This window comes from Borostomias antarcticus (assembly GCF_949987555.1).
Source record: "Borostomias antarcticus genome assembly, chromosome: 10".
NCBI classification, from domain to species: domain Eukaryota; kingdom Metazoa; phylum Chordata; class Actinopteri; order Stomiiformes; family Stomiidae; genus Borostomias; species Borostomias antarcticus.
In genome coordinates this window covers 20,524,087-20,548,794 of record NC_140243.1, presented here as the reverse complement: position 1 = coordinate 20,548,794, position 24,708 = coordinate 20,524,087, and the positions used below count along the sequence as shown (strand labels likewise).

Genomic DNA, 24,708 nt, shown 5'->3' with positions numbered 1-24,708 from the left:
CTGCTGCGTTATGAACCATCCAGACCTCTCAGGTCGTCTGGCACAGGTCTGCTTTCTGTTCCCAGAGTTAAAACAAAACATGGAGAAGCAGCGTTTTTATGCTCCACATATCTGGAACAAACTTCCAGAAAACTGCAGGTCTGCTGCAACTCTCAGTTCTTTTAAATCAAGACTGAAGAGTTTTCTTTTTGCCTTTTTATTAAATCATATAATTATTCATTCATACACTGCACTGTAGCTTTTATTCCTGTATTTTATTTTTCCTGCATTTTGTTTTAAATGTCCATTTTTTGCATTTCGATTTATATTACCTTTTATGTGTTGCACTTTGTCTTGATGCTTTTAATGTTTCATGTAAAGCACTTTGAATTGCCTTGTTGCTGAAATGTGCTAAACAAGCCAACCACCACAGTGTTAATAAAAAAACAAGAGATCAATTCAGAATTGTAATCAAACAAACTATGTTTACATTTTCTCTTTTTAATGCAAAAGCAAAAAACAAACCATAATCTTTCGATTTCTCTTTTCCACAACAGATGTCCTAAAACAAAGTCATATCAAATCATATAAGGCAGACCCAGCAGAGTCTGGTTTGGTTATCCCATCTCATCCTAGTCCTCTCGACTGTCAATCATCATGTTGTATGGCTGGTCTCAGATCTGCTCTAACAAGTGCCTTTGCTTGACATTCAATCATAAGAGCTGAATAAAGCAGGTATAGGTCAACATAAAAACACACCACAAAGAAGCAAAGGAACAAACAGGAAAACAATAGGCCATCCACAAACTACAGAGAGCATGTAATAAATGTTCTGTCTGATGATTTTATAAATTACTTCATTCAATCATTTTGCTGTTAAACGCAAAGAGCCTGCTTTTATCTCATGAAGGAATCTGTCCAACAGCATTACAAAAATCATATCCACCATCACCACATCGGCGTCATTGACAATGTCTAGACAATACTCAGTACTAGAAAATACTCAGTACTAGAAAATACTCAGTACTAGACAATACTCAGTACTAGCGAGCAAGGATTGTTTCCATTCAATGTCAGGAAAGGAAGCAGTGTAACAGATACAAGTACATTTGGTCAAATGCCGATCAACTTCCTACTCTAGAATAGCACAGAGTATCAGAGAGTGTGCCTAGCAGTGCATATGTTGAAGTGGGTCTACTACAGTGTCTAGACAGATCCTTTGCTTGAGGGCCCATTCACTGTTCACGACTGATCAAATAGCTTGGACTATTAGATAGGGGTCTCGTATTATTTGTTGTGTGCATTTACCAGTGTTAGTGTGAATAAATGAATAAATGCATGTACACGTTTTTTATGGATTATCGATCACAAACGTCTGATGTCATTAAGATTCATCCTGAATGAGTGGCAGGATCCATGAACACCAGTCGGCTTCAAACAGTGTCATGACCTCTAGTGACCTCTAGTGGCCGACCATCAGTGGAAGAGTTCATGGGTCAGCACACAACCGGATGAGTGGATGTGAGGTTGTAAATTGTGCCTGTGGTTTGATATTGTATTAGCACTAACAGATCTATTTTTCTGTCATATATAATAGGAATGCAACTTGTTGCCTGACTACCCATTATGAAATGAGTACAGGTAGCCATGTATTATACCTGGGAATAACTTCTCCCTTTACGCCAGGATGACGACCAGATTTTGGTGACGTTCCAAGGTGGGTTGTTTTTAGGTTAACTTAACCAATCACAATTGTCTGTAGCCAGATGTCTGAGCCAATGAGACGGTGGGGTGTTGGGGAGTCATAGTCAAAGATCATCCGCCCTCTATGAACTCTTCATGTCTCTATATTGTTGTGTAAGGGTTTCGGTGGAAGTTGCTCTTAGGCGCAGATCTAGGATCAGCTGCTGACCCTCAATCAATCTTAATATTAAACAATGGGGGAAAATGCTAAAACTGATTTGAGATCAGAGCCTAGAACTATCTTACTCTGCACACTAACCCTGGAAACAGCCAAAAGTGTCACACAGGCAAGGAAGAAGCCCCTCCCACATCTGTCGGCTTCTGCTCAAATAGGAAGCAGGTGGTCATCCCTCTCCTCAGGGGCCTCCTGTACGGGTTCTGTGGGCACACCCCGGTACGTGGGGGGCTCCTCTCGACTACCCCGCGTCCGGCACACGAAATCACACCCGTCCTGAGAGACACAGAGGGGTAAAGGGCTTAGACTAGGGTTGCAAATTTCAAGGAATTTTATGAATTAATAACTGTTAACCTCAACAAACGATAGTCGATTAATTGATAAGAATGTCCCGCGCTGGACTGCGCTTTGCTCGCTTCATTTTTGTGTTTTTCTTCCGCTGTGTCGTTGAAATTTCCCGGCATCCCAATTAGTCTGCACTACATGGCGGGGCGCCGTCATGTGCAGTCAGACCCTAAATCATGATTACATTTCACGCAACTCCCGTTGATAAAGTTCGTTCCCCCCAAAGGTTCTGTTCCATTAACAAGCAATTAATGGAGTAACCAAATCTTACTCAAGTAAATTCTTATCGGCAATTAATCGATAGTCGATTAACTATTAACATCCCTAGGTTAGACGTCTTGCCAATCTGTGACTTTTATCAGCCAAGGAAACCCCCAGAAGCCCCTCCCTCCTCTGTGGCGGACTCACCGCGGCCATGTTGCCAAACTCCACCCAGAAGGCATAGTTGGGGAACTGCTCCATCCCTTTGGCCCCAACAACCAATCGCTGGTAGAGGAATCCTCCAATGAGGTACCCCGCCAAGAGGCAGAACCCACTGGGAGGAGGAAGAACAGAGAGACCATTGATCGCTAGTGTTCACTAGGGCTGTCAAAAGTGCCATGAAATTGAGTTCGAATATATTCAAATTAATTTAGTAGAGTTCGAACGATATTCCAATTTATATGTTTGTTTGTTTTTTTAAATAGATTTTTCATGAATATAATTGCCTAATAAAATAACCCTTGACTGTAATATTGTACTGTGAACACTGTTACACCTCGCTGAGGTGTTTTTGACAGCACGGGAAATGAACGTTTCGTGCATGAATACGATTCGCTGCATAATTTTTTATAAATAATATATAATTTATTAATATTACAATATTCAAACTCTCAAATTTAGGTTCAAACTTCTTTTAAAAAAGGATATTCCATTTTTTTTTCTTTCAAACTTCGATTTTTTTTTTGACCGCACTAGTGTTCACCGGTGCTAGGGAGGTACAGTACAGGATGTCGACCACCGATGGCAGCTTTGCACTCACATGATGAGAATGATGGAGCCCACGCTGAGCTGGGACTTCAGAGCTGGACACACGGCGCTGGAGTCCAACTGGAACAGGTAGAAACAGTCGTCATTTCTCTCCCTGTTTTCCACAATCACAGACAGTGGGCCCTGAGAGAGAGGGAGGGAGGGAGGGAGGGAAAGAGGGAGAGAGGGAGGGAGCGAAGGAGGGAGGGAGGGAGAGAAAATATGCATAAAGGAGAGAGAACTTGAGTTAGAAAGTAGTAGTTAAGAGTTTTCTTTTAGTAAGAAACTGAAAATCCTTTCTAGTTTCTAGGGATCTTCCCTAACCACCCATGTCTCTCTTCATCACGTCAAGTATTATAACGCTCCCAAAACATTATTTTAACGCTTTGAACAACATTAAGCATAACCTGAAGATCTGTTGATCAAAAAATTGTTAAAACAAAAAATTTGGGAGTGTTATACTTGAATTGCAAGCCCCCTTTCAATAACCGAATGCCTGTTTTCTACAGTTTGGCTCAGCATCAAATCAGTGTGTGTGTGTGTGTGTCCTACAAACTTTTAATCTCTTTACCACGTCAACATTTCTATCACAGAATATCATGATGATGGCGTTCCTCTTGCCCCCGGAGCAATGTGTAGCGCCATAATTGGACCCATTTTCATACTGAAGCATGACCCAATGAACTGCAGGGGACAAGAGACAGACAGACAGACAGCCTGGGTGAGCAAGGGGATCTCAGGAGGACATTCAGAAATGCATAAAAGTACAAATCCAGCTATCAACAAAGAATCACAAATACAGAGATGACACAAATGCTTCAATTTAGTTTAGAAAACAGTGAACCGGCGGTGAATATAAAAAGAGGCGAAGCCTGTGACTGCCTGCTTACGTCCGCCCATGACCTTGGTGGAGGTGTACATCCCGACCACGGTCGTTTTCCCGTCCTTGTCCTTCTGAACGAGGCCGGCTCCTCTCGTGCCCCCTGCGTCCCCACACACCTGGAACTGGTACGTGTAGCTCTCCTTATCCTCCTGGGTCTCCACGGAGAAGCTGTCACCCAGGGAACCGTCAACAGAGCAGTGACGTCAATTAAACGAAGAAGAGGTACCATTCACTGATGGCTAAAACGGAGAGACTCAGGAAGAGTTTCTCCCCCCAGGCCATCCGGTACCTAAATGGCACTGACTAAGCACTTTTTGTTCTCCGAGTAACAGCACTTTATATTTATTTTAAGTGAAATAACCCTGACATCATGAATGTATATTGTTTCTGTCTGTTATTGCTTTTGTCTGTTGTTGTATCAGATTTGTTGTGTGTGTATCTCTACTATGGAGCCCACTGTTACATTTCCCTACGTTGTATTATGTATGTGACGAATAAACTCTGAATCTGAAACGTCATTGGCTAGAGACCGTGACACCGTGTGTCATCGTCTGTGATTGGTCAGATAGGGAGATAACCACTGACCTGCCACCACTGACCTGCCGACACTTCCCTTTCCAAACCATCCCACCAGCAGCTGTGTAATCTATCATCTGTCGAGGCTTCCTACGAAACCAGAGCTCTCACCCACGGTCTGTAGTGACTAACTGACCTAAAATCAACAATCAATTCATCTCCCCACCCACAGTATACTCCACATGACAGAGAGGGTGAGATGAGTCAGTCCTTACTTATGGTTGGTGAGGGGCTCCAGCAGGCTGAGCACTTTGCGTTCCTTCTCAGACTCTGTCACCAGTTTGCAGTTTTTGGTGGTGTTAGCGTGTCCCCCTCTCCCAAAAAGGACCAACTGAACTGCCAGCGTCCACACAAGCAGAGAGTGTAGGTGTGACATCTATAACAAAATGTCCATGGTTAATAAATAGTAGCTTTACACATAGCAGCTTTACACATGATAGCAAAGCATCTGGTTAAATAAAGGTATAATAAATAAATAAAATCCACATCTGCTTTGAAAAAACTTTCAGCGTTTGATTGATTTATCAAACTATTCAACTACCTCCATGTGATAGATCAATTGGGCTACTTTTGATGGAAAATAAGACCACTGAATTAAGAGTAGCCTATACAGGTTTGCGATAGACAATACACACGCAGAAACGCAGACACGTTACAATAGTACAGAGTTCATTCATTGTGGAAACAAAGCTTATTCCAACATGCGGAAGTGTAGCCTGGCAACCTGAGGAAATAGAACAAGCCTCAAACTGAACAATAGAATAGTCAAGCCTCAAACTGATGGCACTTATTCCTTTAGCCAGCTTTAAACTGAAACTATCAGAAGTCCTTACCACCAGCTGCTCATGTAGTAATATATCTTAATTTCTTATTGTTCCCACGTGGTCTACGCCTTTTGTATATTTAGTTGTGTTGTTCTCTGTATTTTATATGTCCTTGTGTCTTTCTATGTGAAACTTTGCTGCCTTCTTGGCCAGGTCAGTATTGTAAAAGAGATTTTATCTCAATGCTTTTATCTGGTTAAATAAAGGTTAAATAAATAAATAAATAAAGAACATCCGGGATACGGGGAGCATTCAAGGAAGCTTCAACTTGATATGGTAGTAGGCTACTTGAAATCGCAAATGTTGTTGTATCTGAATTCACAATATACATGCAGTGTGGTTCGTTTGCAATTATAAACATGATGCAACATGTATTGTCTGTATTTCTGCTAAATGCTGAACTGCCTGCCTGACAGCGGAACTTGTTTTAAGGCAGGCTAGTACTGTTAACACCTGGTAGACCTACCTTCAATAATTCAACCAGCACAGCTACAACGTAAGTTAGCCACAAAGGAATCAATGACAGCTGTCGACTGGAGTCGAAACAACGTAGCCTAACGATATTCAACTAGGAAGCTAACGTTAGCACTAACATTAACGGTAACGAGGTGTCTAGACTCGCAACATCATGGGACACCGTGTCCCCTATTTGTCATAGAAATTAATCAGAATAACCTGGTGGCCGATATCTAACAATAACGCGTTACATGGCCATTTTCGCTGTCGGTCGGCTGCAGTGTCCAATTCCAGTTAATCTGTTAGCGATTACGAAATAGTCGTTCCATCCAGTGAGGTTACATATCAATTTGAACCACTGCGGAAATGAAACTAAACATTCGGGCGCATGTGACTGAGCGACACCGGCGCGCGCTGCGCTGTCACGAGCGGAACTAGTTGAGTCCCCTCACACCCTCGTCACCTGACCTGGGAACCCAGACTACCCTCACACCCTCGTCACCTGACCTGGGAACCCAGACTACCCTCACACCCTCGTCACCTGACCTGGGAACCCAGACTACTAGAAAGATTGTGGAATGTCCTTTGGCAAGAAAAAACATGACACAGCAAGTGATGCGTTGTATCTCAATGTCTCCTCGTTTCCAATTAGACTATTAGACAATATGTGTCTGATTTATAAAAATAAAAAAGAAGAAAAAAAAGAAGAAATGTTCATGATTCCAAAAGAGACTATGATCATCATACACAATAGTTCATAGCCTATATGCGATGTGAATATGGTAAAATGCCCTTTAAAGGTCCTGCTTGCTGAAACATGAAAAAAGCATACAAGTTCACATGGAAAAGACACTTGTGGGAATAAGGCACTTTCTCTTTTACTAGCCTGTTTGGAATGTGTGTCTTTCCAAACATTCTTGTCATACTCTACAGAGAGTGAAAACACGTTTTGTGTTAATGCCAATAAATCATAGGTGTGGTCACTGAGAGTAAAGATGAAACACACACCCCCGCCCTGTCTGTTGCCTAATCCTGACTCTCTGCATAATAACAGCGTTGCTATTTTCTCTTACTTCCCATTTCACTAGGCTACTTCTTTTGGGAGAATGCTAGGTAGGTCTTTATAGGACAAAATAAGTTTGTCTTGAGTCACTGCGTGTGTGCGTGTGCATGTGCGTGTTCCCCTCCCCCCGCCGGTAGAATCTCACCCCTTACCTGCTCCAGTCTGCCTGCCACACCCTGCCACTCCACATCAACCAATCACAGAGAAGAAAGGGATACCCAGGAGGTGTGCTTCCTGTGTTCCGTGAGAGAGGAATCCGGCTGGAGAGGAACGGGGAGAGGGTTAGCGTTATCTAGGGGTCAAGATAAACTGATCATGTTGGTGCGAGAGGGGAGGAGGGAGGATTGATTTGTGTACACGGCGGAGGAGCTTTCGTGTGGTTTGTGACGGGATTCCTCTATTCATCAACAGGGCGTGGGTGCGAGACAGAGTGAAGCAGAGGAGGGGGTAAGATAAGTGTCAATCTGTTCAGACTCGTTTGGGAATTTGAGCAAGGTGGGGGTGGAGAGAGAGAGAGGGAGAGAGAAGCAAGAGAGCAAAGGCGTAAACATTTGGGTTTTTCAAAGGGACTGATTTGGCTTGAAAACACGCAGCCAGACAGAGAGACAGGATTGGATTAATGTTGAAGCAGAACATTTGCTCACAGCCAGTTGATCTGAACGGGAGGGAGGAATGCTTGTGTTGTGCAACCCCCGCTAAGTTTATAGTACTGGGTTGAGAGGACTACAGCGAGGGGAGGCTGGAACTCCCCAAAAGACCAACAACATTCAGGTGAGTCTCTTAGCCTCTTCTAGGTTTTTTTGGGCAACACGTATAGCTACTAAACTATTTCTTAAGATCTGACTCGGTTTTACGACTAGTAGATGTAGTTGATCTAGTATACCTCCGCTCTGTTTTGAGTCACAAGCTGTGAGGTTGGGCTCAGCGATATATGAACTATGCTGTGCTCGGCTGTGCTCAATAAATCACCGTGTCAGGGTTTCGCACAATCTGCTGGCCCGTTTCTACTTCTGTGAATGAATACTCTCGTTGCTCTCTCAGATTTCACAGTGGAGAGTTAATTGAATTGAATTACGTCTGCTGGCAAGGTTGTCTAACAACGCGTAAACAGCCAGTGAGTCGACAGTTTAGACTACTGCATTAATGCTAGTTGCATGAATACATTGTTTTAAACCTGGTTAAACCCCCGAGTAGTGCACACCCCTGGACCAGGTCTAACGCTGTCTGTGATTCGTATCATTGTGGCATGGGCCCACAAAATATATGGACCATTTTGTATATGTTTTGCAGTATTTCATTTTTATTTTTTATTTTTTTATTAGTAGTATGAACTGACCACAATAGGCAGAGCCACATTGTGTGCGTCAGGGACTGTAGTCACGGGTAACTGACTCACTAGTTACTTGAACTGAAGCAGAGTTCTGAAGCACTTCAAGAAAAAGGGATGTTCGATTTGTCATTGATTCAGACTCATGACGATGCAAGTGAGAATGACAAAATTATAACATTTTATTGATTCCAAACGTGTCAAGTTAATATGAAAATGTTACTGTTTTTCAGGTGCTGAGAATTATGCTACTATGGGGACCAAACGGCCCAGCTGGACCTTATTCGACCCGCTCTCCAACCCAAACAGTTCTGACCGGAACAACCAGCCAAGCAGCGGCGCGCGACTAGGAACCATATCCCAGACCGACGCGCGACTAGGAACCATGTCCCAGACCGACGCGCGACTAGGAACCATGTCCCAGACCGACGTGCGACTAGGAACCATGTCCCAGGCCGAGAGAGAGAGGGAGCGCAGCCGAGAGGAGGAATGGAGGAGAAAACGAGAGAAGGACAGACTGAGAGACGGAGGTAAAGAGATGGAACAGAGGGCCCCCACAGCCAGGGGGAGGGAGGAGGAGAAGGAGTGGAGAGAGAGAGAGAGGAGGAGAGGAGGAGTAGGAGGAGGAGGAGAGAAGCGCTCTAACGGAAGGCCAGCCTCAAATGTAGAAGCCGGGGTCGAGAGAGACGCGCAGAGAAAGAAAAGTGACACGTTTCCTCGAATGAGGAAAATGAGCAAAGAGAGAGAACGAGGGATGAGTCCGTTTAAAGAAGAGGACGTTGGAGGAGGGGGAAGGAGACCGATGGAGAGACAGAGGGGGGCGATGACAGACGACAAGGGGAGAGACAGGGACAGAGAGAGAGCGGCGAGGAGAGACTGGCAGAGAGACGGCGAGAGAGACCTCCTACCGAGATACAGGGAGGAGAGGGAGGGAGGGAGGATCAGGGCCAAGGAGGAGGGCGAGAAAGATGGAGGGAGGCCCGCAGAGGATGGAGCGACGAGGCAGAGGGAGAGAGAGAAGGAGAGGGAGAGAGAGAAGGACAGGGAGAGAGAGAGACCGGACCCCCGACGGGGCGAGCGGGAGGGGAGGCTACCCTCGCCCCGGGGGAGGAGAGAGAGAGACGGCAGATACGTCCGGGACGACCGGAGAAGGGAGGGGAGGAGGGACACCAGGAGCGAGGGGGACAGTGACGGGGAGAGGAGGGACGTCCGAGCCAGAGACGAACTCAGAGAACTGAGACGCGAATACAGCCGGAGCGAGGGGGACACCAAGGAGGAGAGGAGCAGGGACAGAGCGAGGGAGAGAGAGAGAGAGGAGGAGAGGCGGAGGGGTGGAGGGAGAGACGCAGACAGGCGCGGGGCCCGAGGGACAGAGAAGGACCCGGAGAGGGACAGAGAGAGGGACAGGAGAGGAGCGAGGCCAGGGGACAGGCCGGGGGACAGGCCAGGTGACAGGCCCAGAGAGAGACAGAGCGGCAGGCCAGAGGACGGACAGAGACAGGGGGACGGGAGAGAGAGGAGGGACCCGGAGAGGGAGAGAGAGAGGGAGAGGGGGGGGAGGCGGCTACAGGGAGGCGCAGACAGAGGGGGGAGGGCGGCGGGAGACAGAGACAGGAGAGGAGAGAGGGGGGGCTACCCTGAGACGCGGGAAGACCACAGAAGAGGCGGGGAGAGGAGAGACAGGGAGACTGATCCCAAAAGGGAGGGGGCGGCAGACAGGAGAAGCGGATCGCCGAGCCGGGCGGCTTCCAGGGTGCCGCCACGAGCCCAGAGCAGCGGAGAGTGGAGCAGCGATGTGGAGAGCGACAGGAGGAGGAGGAGGGGGAGAGAGAGCTACGAGGAGAGAGAGTCCGAGAAGGAGAGCCCTGCCGAGAGCGAGAGGGAGGTGGAGGGGGAGAGGGCGAGGGGGAGAGATGTAGACGGAGCTCGGGGAGACCGCGCAGACAGGGCGAGAGCAGAGGGAGGTAAAGACGAGGAGAACAGGCGAATCAGGTCAGAGCAGAGGAGGATATGGTTGGAACCGCGAAGGGACAAATGCAGCAAAGACTCTTCTTTAGAGGACGAGGTGACGGAGAGAGAGAGAGACAGACACCCTGAACGGAGGAGGGAACGAAAGAGGGGGGAGGAGAGGAGGCGAGGGCCGCAGACAGGGGGAGAGAGACAGATGGAGAGAGAGGGACAGTCCACTCAGCAGAGAGCGGTCAGGGACAGGGACACCGAGAGAGCAGAAATGACTAAGGGACAAGGTGGAGACAGAGACAGACAGAGGGGGACAGAGGGGGAGGGCCTAAACGTTGACGGGGAGGAGGAGGGGGGCGGGGTCTGGGGGAGGGGGGAGGAGCCACGGTCTGGGCAAGAAAAAATCAGACAGGGCAGCAGGGGGAGGGGATCGGAGAGAGAGAACACGGAGGAGGAGAGCGACAGAGAGGAAGAGGAAGGAAGTGATAGATCCCCTCCCTCCGACAGCGAGGGGGGAAGTAAGAGGGACTGGGAGGCGGAGAGGGACAGGATTCTGTCGGCGGAGGACGGCTTCGTCACCGTGTCCAGCGGGGAAGGGGACGACGACAGAGAGGAGTTCGAGGACTGCAAGGACTTCTGGGATGTGGCCAGGGACCCGTCGGAGGGAGGGATGGAGCGAGGCGGAGAGAGGGAGAGGGGGAGGAAGAGAGGCTCGGAGGGGGAGGGGGAGGAGAGAAAGGGGAAGGGGAAGCACCTCGTGTTCTGTGTGATCGGGCAAACGCTGCCCAGGTCAAGATCCGACCCGGTACCGGGGGAGGAGACCGGACAAAACCCGGGTAGCGACCGGCGCGGCGGCGGCGACATGACACGTGACCCAGACAGGCGGGATGAACGGCGAAAAGAGAGCGATGAGTTCCGTGCGCCGAAAGAGGAGAGAAGGGGAGCGGAGGAGGAGAACACGTTCGGGGTCGTCGGGGTGGACGTGAGTCACGGCGCCCTGGCCCGCCTGGAGGAGGAGCAGGAGCGGGAGGCGAAGGGAGGAGGAGCCAAGCCCGCGCCGGAGCACCCGTACGCCGAGATCGGCCAGAGGAGCCACGCCGAGACCGAAGTTCTCCTGCGAGAGTGGAGGGAGAAGAACAGGGAGTACACGCAGCGCATGGAGACAGAGAGAGGGCCGTCCTCCCAGACCGCCGCCGACGGGAACGCCTGCTCTCCCGGGGGTCCGGACGGACCCGACCCCGCCGGGGGGGGGGTTCTGAGCCCGGAGGAGCAGACGGACATACGGATCCGAATGAGCGGAGCCTGGATCACAGCTGAGGAGGTCAAGAGGCTGTCCCAGGCGCCGCACCTGAAGTGGGCCAAGAACGTGGTGACGGAGATCCTGGGACCCTCGGAGGACCCCCAGGCCGCGCCGCGGGGAGGTCGAGAGGTCGCCCGGACGGGGGCCGGCGCCGAGGGAGGGCGGGAGGAGAGGTGCGGGGGAGGAGAGGAGGAGAGGAAGGAGGAGGAGAAGGCGGCGTCGGTGGAGGGTGGCGGCGGGTCGCCTGTCTACGCCGAGGTGCAGAAGAGAGAGAAATGGGCGGCGCCTCGGGCGGCGGAGGCGGGGCTTGATGGACGGGAGGACGCGCGAGGTACGGGGCACGCCGACGCGGACACGCATGACGACACACTCACAGACACGCATGACGACACACCCACAGACACACAGAGAGAGGAGGAGGAGGAGGAAGAGCCTCCGGACAGACAGGCAGACGCCCGCATACACATCCAGGTAGAGCCGGCGTCCGAGGACGAGGGCGAGAGTGTGGATGAGGTCGCGGGGGAAGGCAGGGATGACAGGCGGACGACGGCGGCCATAGAGAAAGAGGCGGATAAGGAACTGGACCTGTTCCAGTCTCTGACCCACACGCTGTACAAGCCCAACAGCTGCCCCAGTCTCAGCTACCAGCCCGGCTCTGACCGGACCACCCCCACCCTAGAGGAGACGCAGAGACAGGGAGGGGAGGGAGGAGGAGAGGGGGAGCAGGGAGGAGGAGAGGGGGAGCAGGGAGGAGGAGAGGGGGAGCAGGGAGGAGGAGAGGGGGAGCAGGGGGGAGGGGAGGGAGGAGGAGAGGGGGAACAGGGGGGAGGGGAGGCCGTGGTAGAGAGGGGGAGTGAGGGGGAGAACATAGGGGTGGAGGAGAGGAGGGCAGAGGTGACTGGGGAAGAGGAGGAGGAGGGGGAGAGGAGAGGAGGAGGAGGGGGGGTAAAGAGTAGTTGCAGTTTCCGAGATCTGGGCGTCGGGGCCCGGATGAGGAGACTGGGGATCCGCAGGACGACAGAAAGAAGAAAAGAAGAGATAGAAGAAGAAGGAGGAGAAGGAGGAGAAAGTGTTGGAAGGGACCGCAGGACCAGAGTTTTCCCTGTGTCAGGTGAGACAGAAAGGGGGAGGTGGAGACGGAGGATGAAATCAAGGGTTATCAGCTCAAATCAAGCTAACCCAATCATCAGCCTGACGTCTGACAGACACCTTGATTTACGGATGATTTGATAATCTAATTTAACCCCATCTGACTTTTTAATCAGCTAACTCGATCAACTCAAGCGTAACTTAATCTTCTTCGCCTAGACGGCCTAATAACGAAAGTTGCTCTTAATTATTAGTGTTGACGGTCTGAGTAGCGTTCCAGGTTTACCATCCTCTGCTCTGACTCTGGTTTCCTCAGAATCGCGTTGTGACGTGCATCATCCTTTTACTGCACTGATTCAAACAGATGTGACTTACAGGAAGTGTGAGGTTGCGTCACGCTGATAGTTGTCGGGGGGAGGGGGAGACCATGTGGGAGACCTGCAGTCGGAACTAAAGAGTTGCACAAAAGTTACACCTTTCCTCTGTCAGAGAGGCTCGTACTCAAACAGGCTCTTTTGAGAGAACAACAGGAGAGAGACAGGACAGGACGCTTAGGAAACAGACTAGTGCTGGTCTCTAACAGACTAGAACTGCTCTCTAACAGACTAGAACTGCTCTCTAAGACTAGAACTGCTCTCTAACAGACTAGCACCGCTCTCTAACCAAACAGCTCAAACGGATTTTTGTGACTGCATTTGTTTATGCTTCTATTATTTTCATTTTTATTGACAAAATCTCAGTATTTGTGATAGTGGTTGGTATATGTGAAGAGTATTAGGCTATAGTTGACTAGATCTTTGGGCAATGCTACTGTTTATCTCTCGAATACAATGGACTGGACATTTTCTCCCCATAGACGAGGAGGAGGACTTGCGTCTGAGCTGGGGAGAGGCGGACCTGAGGTGAGTGACCCTTCCTCTGACCGACACCACGATACCGTACAATACAACAACATTATATACAATACAACAACATAATGCTATACAAAACTTGTTTGATGCAAGCGCATTCGGCTCAAGTGGACCAGACAGGCTCAGACTCTGCTAGACAGGGAACTCCGATAAAGTCGCGGCCATGGATGTATTAGGTCGCGGCATATAATTTAGTTAGTTTCTATAGCAACCACCATATCGTGTTTGTGATGCTACGGCTCTTGTTCTTGGTCAGTTGAACTGCGCATTGATTTAGAACATGTTTGGTGCCGGGCGTATATACCGGGCGTTGTGGAGAAATAATGTATGCCTCTCGAATGCGTCTTGGCCAATCACAATTGAGTATTCACACAAGCCGTTGTATAAAACAACATAATGCTATACTATACAAAACAACAACGAAGTAGTGCAAGATACAGTTTAGGAATAAAGTACCACACAATATATCATTATTGATTGACTTTCTCTGGGGCTATGTGTATTGACTTGTGCTTTCCCTTTCTCTTTCTTTCTCTCTCTCTCTCTCTCTCTCTCTCTCTCTCTCTCTCTCTCTCTCTCCCTCCCCCTTTCTCTCTCTCTCTCTCTTTTTCTCTCTCTCTCTCTCTCTCTCTCTGCTCTAGGAATGCTGCAGACACAATCACAAGGAGGAACTCAAAGTTCTTCAGTGAGTTCCTCTCCTCTTTTCTGTGTGTTCTCCTCCACCGTTCCCCTCGCAGAACTCAGTCGCGCTGTTTCAGATGGACACTTTTATCTGAGATGTGTGGACTGAGTTCTCCAGGGATATCTGGCCTTAGTTAGGACTGTTGCAGCACATGATGGGAGTTTCCATGTGTGTGTGCGTGTGTGTGTGACTCATGTCTGCATGGTGCTCATGGAGTCTGTAGTCTTTAGTTGTGCTTCTAAGTTGGTGTCGATACACAACGGAACTGCACTTGAACACAACACTTCCAGAGAAAACTAAGAGAAGTTTTTTGGGGTGGAAAACGTTTGGTTTCACTCTGATCCTGTCTCTCTTCTGCTGCTCAAACCTGTCAACATGGCAGCAGGTCACCATGAGTCATGGAGCTGTTGCGTTAAATGGGACAGGCCTCTGTGCATTTCTGCAGGTGTGTTCCTGTGTGCTTGTGTGTGTGTGTGTGTGTGTGTGTGTGTGTGTGTGTGTGTGTGTGTGTGTGTGTGTGTGTGTGTGTGTGTGTGTGCGCTTGTGTGTGTGTGCTTGTGTGTGCGTGTGTGTGTGTGTGTGTGTGTGTGTGCTTGTGTGTGTGTGTGCGTGTGTGTGTGTGCTCACACAGCTTAGGGCCTCAGACAGGTTTGGGCAGGTATTCATATCTGACTCCAGAAAAAAAACCAGCTGCTGCTGCAACTTACAGGAGCATTCCAGCAGTATTTGTAGAGGGCATGTTAGAAGAAACATCTCCCAGCTAACCTCATCCCTCCTCCCCCCTTTCTCTCTCTCGCTCTCTCGCTCTCTTTCACCCTCTCTCTCTCTCGCTCTCTCTCTTTCACCCTCTCTCTCTCTCTCTCTCTCTCTCTCACTCTCTCTCTTTCACCCTCTCTCTCTCTCGCTCTCTCTTTCACCCTCTCTCTCTTTCACCCTCTCTCTCTCTCTTTCACTCTCTCTCTCTTTCGCCCTTCTCTCTCTCTCTCACCCTCTCTCTCTCTTTCACCCTCTCTCTCTCTCTCGCTCTCTTTCACCCTCTCTCTTTCACCCTCTCTCTTTTTCACCCTTCTCTCTCTCTCTTTCACCCTCTCTCTCTCTTTCACCCTCTCTCTCTCTCTTTCTCTCTCTTACACACACACAAACTTTCTTTCTTCTTGTCTTCCATCTCATCTTTCTCAATTTTCACCACATTGTCTTTCTCTCCCTGTCGCTAACCTTTATCCTCACGGCATGAACTGACTTTTTTTCATTCCTTTCCCTCTCTCTCTTCTTTTCATTCCTGTATTTTCAACCCTCTGTCTGTTGTCTCTGTCTACACCACTTCTCTCTCTCTCCCTCTCTCTCTCTCTCTCTCTCTCTCTCTCTCTCTCTCCCTCTCTCTCTCTCCCTCTCTCTCTCTCTCCCTCTCTCTCCTTCTCTTTCTCTCTCTCTCTCTCTCTCTTTCCCTCTCTCTCTCTCTCCTTCTCATTCTCTCTCTCTCTCTCTCTCTCTCTCTCCTTCTCTCTCTCTCTCTCTCTCTCTCTCTCTAGACGCCCAGCTCTATCAGCAGTACAGTGAGACGGCCCAGAACAGAGAGATCCTTCGCCAGGCTCACTCTGACGCCCTCTCCACCCACGAGGAGCTTCCCGGGCGCCACCCCGGCCCCGCCCGCTCCTCCCCCCCCTCCTCCTCGCCCCCCTCCTCCCCGCCACCCTCGCCCCCCCCGCGCCCGCAGACCCCTCCCCCCCCTGCCGGCGGTCCCCCACCCCCACTCGCTCTCCCACTCCGGGTCGTTCTCCGGCGCCAGCGTCAAGTCACTGCCCCTCCCCCAGCCCCCCCAGGCGGACGGCCGCCCCCCCTCCCCACGCCTGTCCTTCTCCGCCTCCTCCCCCAGCCTATGGCAGGACCTCCCGGGGGTCAGGAACAGCGCCGAGCTGGGGGACTTCTCCGAGGACCAGCGCCGTCTTCAGGAGGTAAGAGGAAGGGGATCGCGGGCAGCTGGCCACGGTGACGGTCCAGATGTGGGTCCGAATGCTGATACTGTTTACCTTTCTGTGCACGGCTGCTTTTGTCTGACATGCCGGAACCAATGGGCTGTACACAAATATGGAAACTCCGCCCACCTGACACTCTGGGCAGACTCAAGCACAAAGCTAAAGGGATTGAACGTATTGTTACGTCATGGCAATATTGTTCCCACTGTAGTCACCCCACCCTCCCTTAATCCAACCTCCCTTAATCCACCCTCCCTTAACCATCTTCTCTTCCTACCTCTCCCCCCCTCCTCTCCTCTCTCTCCTCCCTCTCTCACTCCTCCTCTCCTCTCTCCCCCCTCCTCTCCTCTCTCTCCTCCCTCTCTCCCCCCTCCTCTCCTCTCTCTCCTCCCTCTCTCCCCCCTCCTCTCCTCTCCTCTCTCTCCTCCCTCTCTCCCCCCTCCTCTCCTCCCTCCCCCTCTCCTCTCCTCTCTCTCTCCCCCCTCTCTCCCCTCTCCTCTCCTCTCTCTCCCCCCTCCTCTCCTCTCTCTCCCCCCTCTCTCCCCCTCCCTAGGTGAGGTTTGAGGTCATCACCTCGGAGGCGTCCTACTGCAGGAGTCTGGACATCGTGGTTGAACACTTTGTCAAGTCGAAGCAGCTGGGGGAGCTGCTGACCACGCAGGACAGGAAGTGGCTGTTCTCCCGGCTGGCGGACGTGCGCGCCATCAGCCACAGGTCAGACACCACAGGGCGGCCATCTTGGGAAGGACCAGTCTTCCATTACAGTATCCACATTCAGTTGATTAAACTTTGTCGTGGTGTGTATAGAAAGACTGAAAAAAATATGGATGTTTGATTCTATTAGTTTATCTTGGTTTGTCTTTCAGTTTTTTGTCGAAGCTGGAGGAGAGGGTGGAGTCCAATACGATGCACTTCACCGTGTGTGACATCATCGCTCGCCACTGTCAACGCTTCAAAATGGTTTACGTGCCCTACCTCACCAACCAATCCTACCAGGACGCCACCTACCAGAGACTCATGTGAGCCCTCCCCCTGTACTCTGATTGGACAGTTGAGCTTGCTCATACTGATATTTATTGATTGCTGATATTGCTGACAAGGTCGCTGATGATTTATATTTTGTTACACTGGTCACATGGTAAATCCTCCGCCATTTTGTCCTGTGATTCAAATGGGTGTATTTGTAAGCGACTGTGTAGCTCCTGATTCTGGACCCCCTCTCTCCCTCAGGGACGAGAACCCGGGCTTCAGGCGCGTTGTGGAGCAGCTGGAACGGAGTCCTGTCTGTCAGCGTCTTCCTCTCCGCTCCTTCCTCATCCTCCCCTTCCAGCGCATCACCAGGATCAAGCTACTGGTGCAGGTGTGTAGCGTGTGTAGCGTGTGTAGCGTGTGTAGTGTGTGTAGTGTGTAGCGTGTGTAGTGTGTAGCGTGTGAAGTGTGTAGCGTGTGTAGTGTGCCGTGTATAGTGTGTGTATTTAAATGATTAATACACACATTCTACTCCTCCTCCTCTCTCTCACACATTGTGTTGTCTCTCCTCTCAGAACATAGTGAAGAGGATCGCTCCAGGAACTGAGGAGGAGGTTCAGGCCATCAAAGCGCTGAAGCTGCTGGAGAAGGTGTGGTCTCTCCCTCTCTCTCTCTCTCTCTATCTCTCCGTCTCCTTCTCTCTCTCTCTCTCCGTCTCCTCTCTCTCTCTCTCTCTCTCCTTCTCCCTCCCTCTCTCTCTCCCTCTCCGTCTCCCTCTCTCTTTCCCTCTCGCTCTCCCTCTCTCTCTCCTTCTCTCTCTCCCTCTCCTTCTCCTTCTCTCTCTCCCTCCCTCTCTCTCTCTCTCCTTCTCCCTCTCTCCTTCTCCCTCTCCCTCTCTCTCCTCCTCTCTCCCACTCCCTCTCCCTCTCTCTCTCTTTCCTTCTTTTTATAACCACTTGCTATTTTTGTTATTTCCAAGGGATCTCTCACTCCGCCTTTATCATCCTCCCCTCTCTCCCTCCTTCTCTCTCCCCCTCTTCCAGCTGATTCAGGAGAGCAATGACAGCATCACCCAGATGAAGAGCATCGAGTCGCTGGTGTCCCTCAGTGCCAGGGTGGACTTTGAGTGCCGGGTGAGGGATGATATACTGATGATATACTGGCGTTCTGGAGGCCAACTGGACCTCTCACCTGATTTCTAGTCAATCAATCAATCAAGGCTTTATTTGTATAGCGCATTTCATACCCAGAGGCAACACAATGCGCTTTACAGAGAACAAGGGAGGTGGGCATAGGTCCCCCCCCTACAAATTCCAGAGGGAAGCAAAAAAACAGTAATCACCCGGGGGCCAGATAAGTGACCTGACCCCTCTCAACAAGGCGATCGAGCAAGCTCACCTTCTAGTGAACCTTGCCGGGTCATGATTTGTGTGATTGGACCGGCGCTGGTTTGAACGCTCTCTTTTGATGAATGAGGGTCGATGTCTTTAGACGTCAGAGGGTGTCAGACTGTCTTTTAAAAGTATTTTCGATATCTTGTAGTGTATGGTAGGAATTATAGTAAATGATTTAACATAGTTAGATTTACCTTTGTGTGTGTGTGTGCGTACGTGTGTGTGCGTGTGCGTGCGCGTGCGTGTGTTTTCCAGACTCTGCCCCTGGTCAGTCAGTCTCGCCGGCTGGTCAGGGAGGGGCTGGTGACCGAGCTGATGGACTTCTCTCTGAAGGACACGGAGAGGAACGTCTACCTGCACCTGTTCAACGACTACCTGCTGCTCTCACTGCACAAAGAGTGAGTCAGCATCACACACACGCACACACACACGCACACACACGCATACACATGCACGCACGCACACGCACGCACACACACACACACACACACACACACACACACACACACACACACACACAGGTACAGACAAGAGAAGCATTTAGTCTGTGTGCTAATCCTTGCCTTTTCTCCTCCCTGTCCCCTCTCGTCCTCTCTGTCCTCTGCTCATGGTGTTGTCATGGCGTTGTCACGGCGGCGTCCAGGGGGGGCAGGTTCACGGTGATCGACCACGCCCCCGTGTCAGACCTGCGGGCGGAGAACTGCCGGGTCAAGCTGCACTCTCTCCAGAAGAACCTCTTCCGTCTGCACCTCTCCCGAAAGGCCCTGCTGCTACGGACCGACACGCAGTAAGAAAGAGGGGCGGGGCGGGCGGGCGGGCGTGCGTGTGTGTGTGTGTGTGTGTGTGTGTGTGTGTGTGTGAGCGTGTGTGTGTGCGTCGGTGTGGGTGTGTGTGTTTGCTTGCCATAGACAGATTATGAAATGATGGGCCCCTGGGCACAGACACGTAAAGCCCCCCCCCCCCCCACCCATTTCATTATCACATTTTTGAATAGAATTTTTAAAAGTGAATGTTTAGGCTATTGCTTCAGTTTTTCAGCAGAATTTTGGCTCTGTTATTGAATGAATGACTAAGACTTTTGACTATGAGACCCATTCAGTAATATGTCTTTGGTGCTTGCGTGTGTGTGTGTGTGTGTGTGTGCGCGTACGTGTGTGTGTGTGAGCACAGAGTGAAAGGGGTACACTATGTTGCGATCAGGGAGGATTAGATATTCACTGGGACTTTGGACTCACTAGGATCTTTGCTTTGGTCTCTCTCTCAGGAGTGATAAGCTGCGTTGGATATCCGCTCTCTCCCGACCTCATCCTGTCATCGACTACTCCGCTGCGCAAGGTGGGTCTCTCTTCCTCGTTTTAGCAACAGTTGAAGGGTTTTACATGGCAAGACTTAAACTTAAAACTTAAAGGATGCAGAATATTTAGGATAAAACCTTATTTGGGTCACAAGATGGCGCCAGTGTGGACGACTGCTGTGGGCTTGGGGTCCCACGCAACTCACTTTACTAATTTATCTACATTGATGTTGCACTGCATACCTGTTTTTTACTCTATTGTATTATATTATTATATTCTATGCCCTTTTGCCTTATTTTATCACGCAAAGTTGAGTTGGCTCTGAGCCAAAGATTTTCATCTTCATACTTCTGAACATTATCACCATGTTTTATCATAGCAGACTATTTGAAATGGAAGATATTCAAATGCTTCCTGTTGTGAACATTAGATCTGGGATTGGTTTAGTGGCTAGGCTATCCTCACATGTGATTGGTTTAGTGGCTAGGCTATCCTCACATATGATTGGTTTAGTGGCTAGGCTATCCTCACATGTGATTGGTTTAGTGGCTAGGCTATCCTCACATGTGATTGGTTTAGTGGCTAGGCTATCCTCACATGTGATTGGTTTAGTGGCTAGGCTATCCTCACATGTGATTGGTTTAGTGGCTAGGCTATCCTCACATGTGATTGGTTTAGTGGCTAGGCTATCCTCACATATGATTGGTTTAGTGGCTAGGCTATCCTCACATGTGATTGGTTTAGTGGCTAGGCTATCCTCACATGTGATTGGTTTAGTGGCTAGGCTATCCTCACATGTGTGGCTTTGTGAGTCACTTCCCAGCACAGCCATATTGATGATCTGACCCCTTCAATCAGTCAATCAAAGCTTTATTTATATATACCCAGAGGCAACACATTGCGCTTCACAGAGAACAAGGGAGGTGGGCATACGACCCACTCTCTACATATTCCAGAGGGAAGCAAAAAAACAGTAATCACCCGGGGGCCAGATAAGTGAGCTGTAAAAATTCTTCCCTGACCCCTCTCAACAAGGCGATCGAGCAAGCTCCAGGAGTATGTTTGTCTACCGGCTAAGAACATTTATGAAGCAATACATTGCATTAAATTACATTTCAGAGTGAGAGAGGCTAAAAGCATCATAGGAGAGAGAATATTCTACGGACATGCTACATCATCCACAGTAGACACAGGGGTATCTATCAGACTTCGGGTCCCTTAACGACCTTGTGTTTGACCTGTGACCTTTTGTCCGTCTCTCAGACTTCACACAGATGCAGTGTATCAGGGCCTTTGTTGCCCAACAGCCAGATGAGATGTCTTTGGAGAAAGCGGACGTCATCCTAGTCCACCAGCAGAGCAGTGATGGTAAGCAGAATGAACTATCCACCCCCGCCATTGTTCTCAGAGGTTGGACAAGAAGGATTCACTATGATGAAACACCCAGCTCGTTCAGAAAGCCATGTCTGATCTGGAATAATTTGTAACATTGACAAGACTGCCTATTCTGTGCTCTCTCTCTCCCTCTTTCCCCCTCTCTCTCTCTCTCCCTCTTTCTCTCCCTCCTTCCGTCTCTATCTCTCTCTTTCTCTCTTTCTATCACTCTCTTTCTCTCTCTCTCTCTCTCCCCCCCTCCCTCCCTCCCTCTCCTCAGGCTGGGTGGAGGGGACCAAACTGTCAGACAGGCAGCGGGGTTGGGCTCCTGAGTCCCACCTGGGAACCATAGCCAGCTCCAGAGCCTGCCAGCGCAACCTACTGGACGCCCTCAAAATTACAACGGCCACAGCTGCCATATGAGAGGCGTGACTGACCGGGTCAAGTCCCTGAATGCACATCAGCCATTCCGCTGAGTCACTGACAGACAACCCAGAAAACTGTAGACAGTGGATGACCAACCAGCGCCAGACTGGAATGCTTCGTTTTCCAGAGAGACACAACATGCAACATACAACAAAACAGTGTTCGCCCTGGGCTGTTTTCTGTGTGTGTCATACCCAGGCCAGAGTAGCTGTATGTGATGCAATGTATGGAATGCTACTGATGGCACCATGAGAAGACTATTGCAGCAACTGTGGAAAGTTGTGTATGAGGACATTTTGGGGGACTGAATACAAGCTGACATGATGTCACCAACTATAAAACTATTTGAGTTTTGCAAGGTCAACATATTCAGGACGATGTATTATTTGTGTATAATATATAGAATTTTTAAGAAAATACTTTTACAATGAATGTCGGGACATCTTTGGAGAAAAGTGGATACTAGTAAAGAGATGTGCTGTGCGAACCAGCATTTAGAACATCAGAGCGCTGTGAAGAACATTTCCTTCACAGTTCATTGCAAGACACGTTTGTCCGTGAACATAGGAGAGAGGAATGTTCACTGGAATGGATTATGATGTAATTTCATCAAATGGAAAAAAATATGTTGAATAAATGATTATGATTCTCAAAAGCCATCCTCTTTTGATGTACATTTTTGTACTTGTTCTTGACCTTTTAGATTTTTACCCCGGGCTCAGATAAATAAATAAATAAAATCAGGTCATCGTCGGGCTAAATGAACAAAATGTATCAAGTAAGACTGAAACCTGCCTGTGGTATGTTACTGTATGTAATCGTCCAACTAACGTTATTTTGCTGTAAATATGTTGCTATTTACAGGATCAATTGTACTGTATTCAGATTCCGCGCATACGTGGAGTCCATGACCCCGTCCATGGCGTCACTCAAACCAAACTGGGACAAAGGGGCGTTATGAAAACGTGAGTGACAGCACAATACGTCCAATGAAACCACTGTCAACAAACTAAAACCCCGCTTTTTCTCATTTCTGAATGGACACAAATATTATCCGTCTGCAGATATGATGTTCATTGGTCGAAATTTACTGGCTGGGCGTTGCTGTATTTGTTGTTGCTTCTGTGCAGAAGGAGTAGAACAGTCAACGTCTTAAAATAGTCCAAAACATTTATGAGAATTAGTTCATTTTTTTCGTCGTATTGTGTGTCGTATTGTGTATCGTTGTGATAGAAGTGTGTACGTGAAGAGTCGGTGGGAAATAACTGGATCAGCCGCCGTATTTGTTTATTTCTCCCGTTTTTCCAAAGGCGAGTGTTCTTTTCTGTTCTGTTGTGCTGATGCTTTCCCCCTAGGTAGATGGCTTGCAAACTACTCGCCTGCTGCTAGCTCACTGCTATTGCATGCTTCCCCTCACCCGTCTTTTTTGTATTTTGTAAGCTTGTCAGTAGTGTATCATCCTCTATCAGTCGTCTTGTTTTGTAAATATCATAATCTTCCACGCTTTTGTGCTCTGATAAGACAAGACAGCGACCCACCCACCCCAAGCCTCTGCTAACGTCAGCTAGCTAGTAGCTATCGACGTGGCTGCGTACAGTAGTGGGACATCTTATCATAGTCTAAATACATTCATGAAAGTGTAGGCCTATTACACAGATCCAGCGGTTATTATGCCTAGCCTAACCTAACCTAGTAACTCTTTAAAATGTTAAATACAGTTAATATAGTAGCCTCATGATGGCTTGTAAGCAGCTATATAATACGTGTTCACAGCTATATAGATATCGGCCGCCCCGACAAACACAATATTGTTATTGTTTTCATTGCTGTCAGACTTTCTCATCTGCATTGAGGCCATCTCATTCTCCATCTACCGAGAGCATTTGATAAGTGGTTTTAAAGCTACAGAAATTGACAATAGAAAATATAGGCTTTACCTCATACTGTAAAGGCATTGCTGGTCGTTTGCATCCAATAGGAATACCCACTATGAATGACTCTGCTGTATTTGTGTGTTTCTCCCAGATGGGCAGCCAGTACCAGCGGTCAGTCCCTCTGGAGGTGAGGAGGGCAGAGGGGGAGAGAGTGCGCGCCAAGCATCCTGATAAGATACCGGTCAGTAAAACTACCATTGAGGAGAGTAACGTCTCCCCCCCCCTACAGCATCTGAATCACAATTAAGATGAAATGATCCTCCTAGGTGATCCCTGACGGACAGTGGAGAAGAATATGAGAAAATGAAGTCAGCACAGTATATATGTGTGTGTGTTTACGTTGTATGTGTGTGTGTGTGTGTCCATGACAAAATGCCATGATGACATGACATACAGTCCATGACAAAATTTGTCTGCTTTTACACTATTTGATGCATTTACCATATTATGTACACGTATGTAGTGTGCTATGTATCTCACATGTATGTAATGTGTATGTAAGGGATGTGTGTGATGTAACATGTATGTAATGTGTATGTAAGGGGTGTGTGTGATGTAACATGTATGTAATGTGTATGTAAGGGGTGTGTGTGATGTACTATGGTCTGATGTTAAGGTTACTTTACCCCTGGCGGTATTGTTAGGTGCTAACCATGTCAGGTGATCTGTGCTATCACTGACCAGCCAATCCTGTGCCTCCTCAGATCATTGTAGAGAGGGCAGCAAGGTCGCGAGCTCCCGACCTGGATAAGAAGAAGTACCTAGTGCCCTCCGACCTCACAGGTGAAACACACTTCTCCCACTTAGTCCTCTTTTCATTTTAATAACTCCATATCGCAATAATTTTATATTTTCTCAACTGACTACAGTTCCCACAATTTAGTAGTGTGTTTCCCCCCGTAGCTCTGTCATGAGAGCTAAATCAGTCTGCATGTCGCAACCCGTTCCTAACTCATGACTTCCTGGACCTCGCTTTGACCCCTCCCCTCCCCACACACACACACACACACACACACACACACA

General features: G+C 49.0%; 3 protein-coding genes across 3 annotated transcripts in view; 2 read left to right on the top strand and 1 right to left on the bottom strand.

The window, feature by feature from the left end:
* Positions 1–518: 518 nt before the first annotated feature.
* Positions 519–6,372, bottom strand: m6pr (mannose-6-phosphate receptor (cation dependent)). Its single transcript, XM_084445069.1, has 7 exons — positions 6,000–6,372; positions 4,925–5,085; positions 4,141–4,301; positions 3,822–3,934; positions 3,264–3,394; positions 2,651–2,777; positions 519–2,173 (listed from the first exon to the last, which is right to left on the bottom strand). Exons 2-7 carry the CDS (start codon positions 5,083–5,085, stop codon positions 2,048–2,050), a joined length of 819 nt encoding a protein of 272 aa, XP_084301195.1. The 5' UTR covers positions 6,000–6,372; the 3' UTR covers positions 519–2,047.
* Positions 6,373–11,117: 4,745 nt separating this feature from the next.
* arhgef5 (Rho guanine nucleotide exchange factor (GEF) 5) lies at positions 11,118–22,402 on the top strand. Its single transcript, XM_084444608.1, is given in 17 exon segments — positions 11,118–11,969; positions 12,114–12,324; positions 12,637–12,749; positions 13,584–13,629; positions 14,280–14,323; positions 15,850–16,025; positions 16,027–16,272; positions 16,847–17,007; positions 17,160–17,312; positions 17,524–17,653; positions 17,838–17,912; positions 18,306–18,395; positions 18,912–19,054; positions 19,300–19,443; positions 19,921–19,991; positions 21,215–21,319; positions 21,606–22,402. Coding segments are annotated over 17 exon segments (2,820 nt in total). The 5' UTR covers positions 11,118–11,200; the 3' UTR covers positions 21,749–22,402.
* Positions 22,403–22,872: 470 nt separating this feature from the next.
* The window catches only part of LOC311314643 (gamma-aminobutyric acid receptor-associated protein-like 1), a 3,741-nt gene continuing 1,905 nt past the window's right edge, over positions 22,873–24,708 (top strand). Inside the window, exons 1-3 of the mRNA XM_084445075.1 lie at positions 22,873–23,061; positions 23,777–23,866; positions 24,390–24,468. Of these exons, the coding sequence (XP_084301201.1) occupies positions 23,777–23,866; positions 24,390–24,468 (169 nt within the window). The 5' untranslated portion in view covers positions 22,873–23,061. The remainder of the gene's footprint in view (positions 23,062–23,776; positions 23,867–24,389; positions 24,469–24,708) is intronic.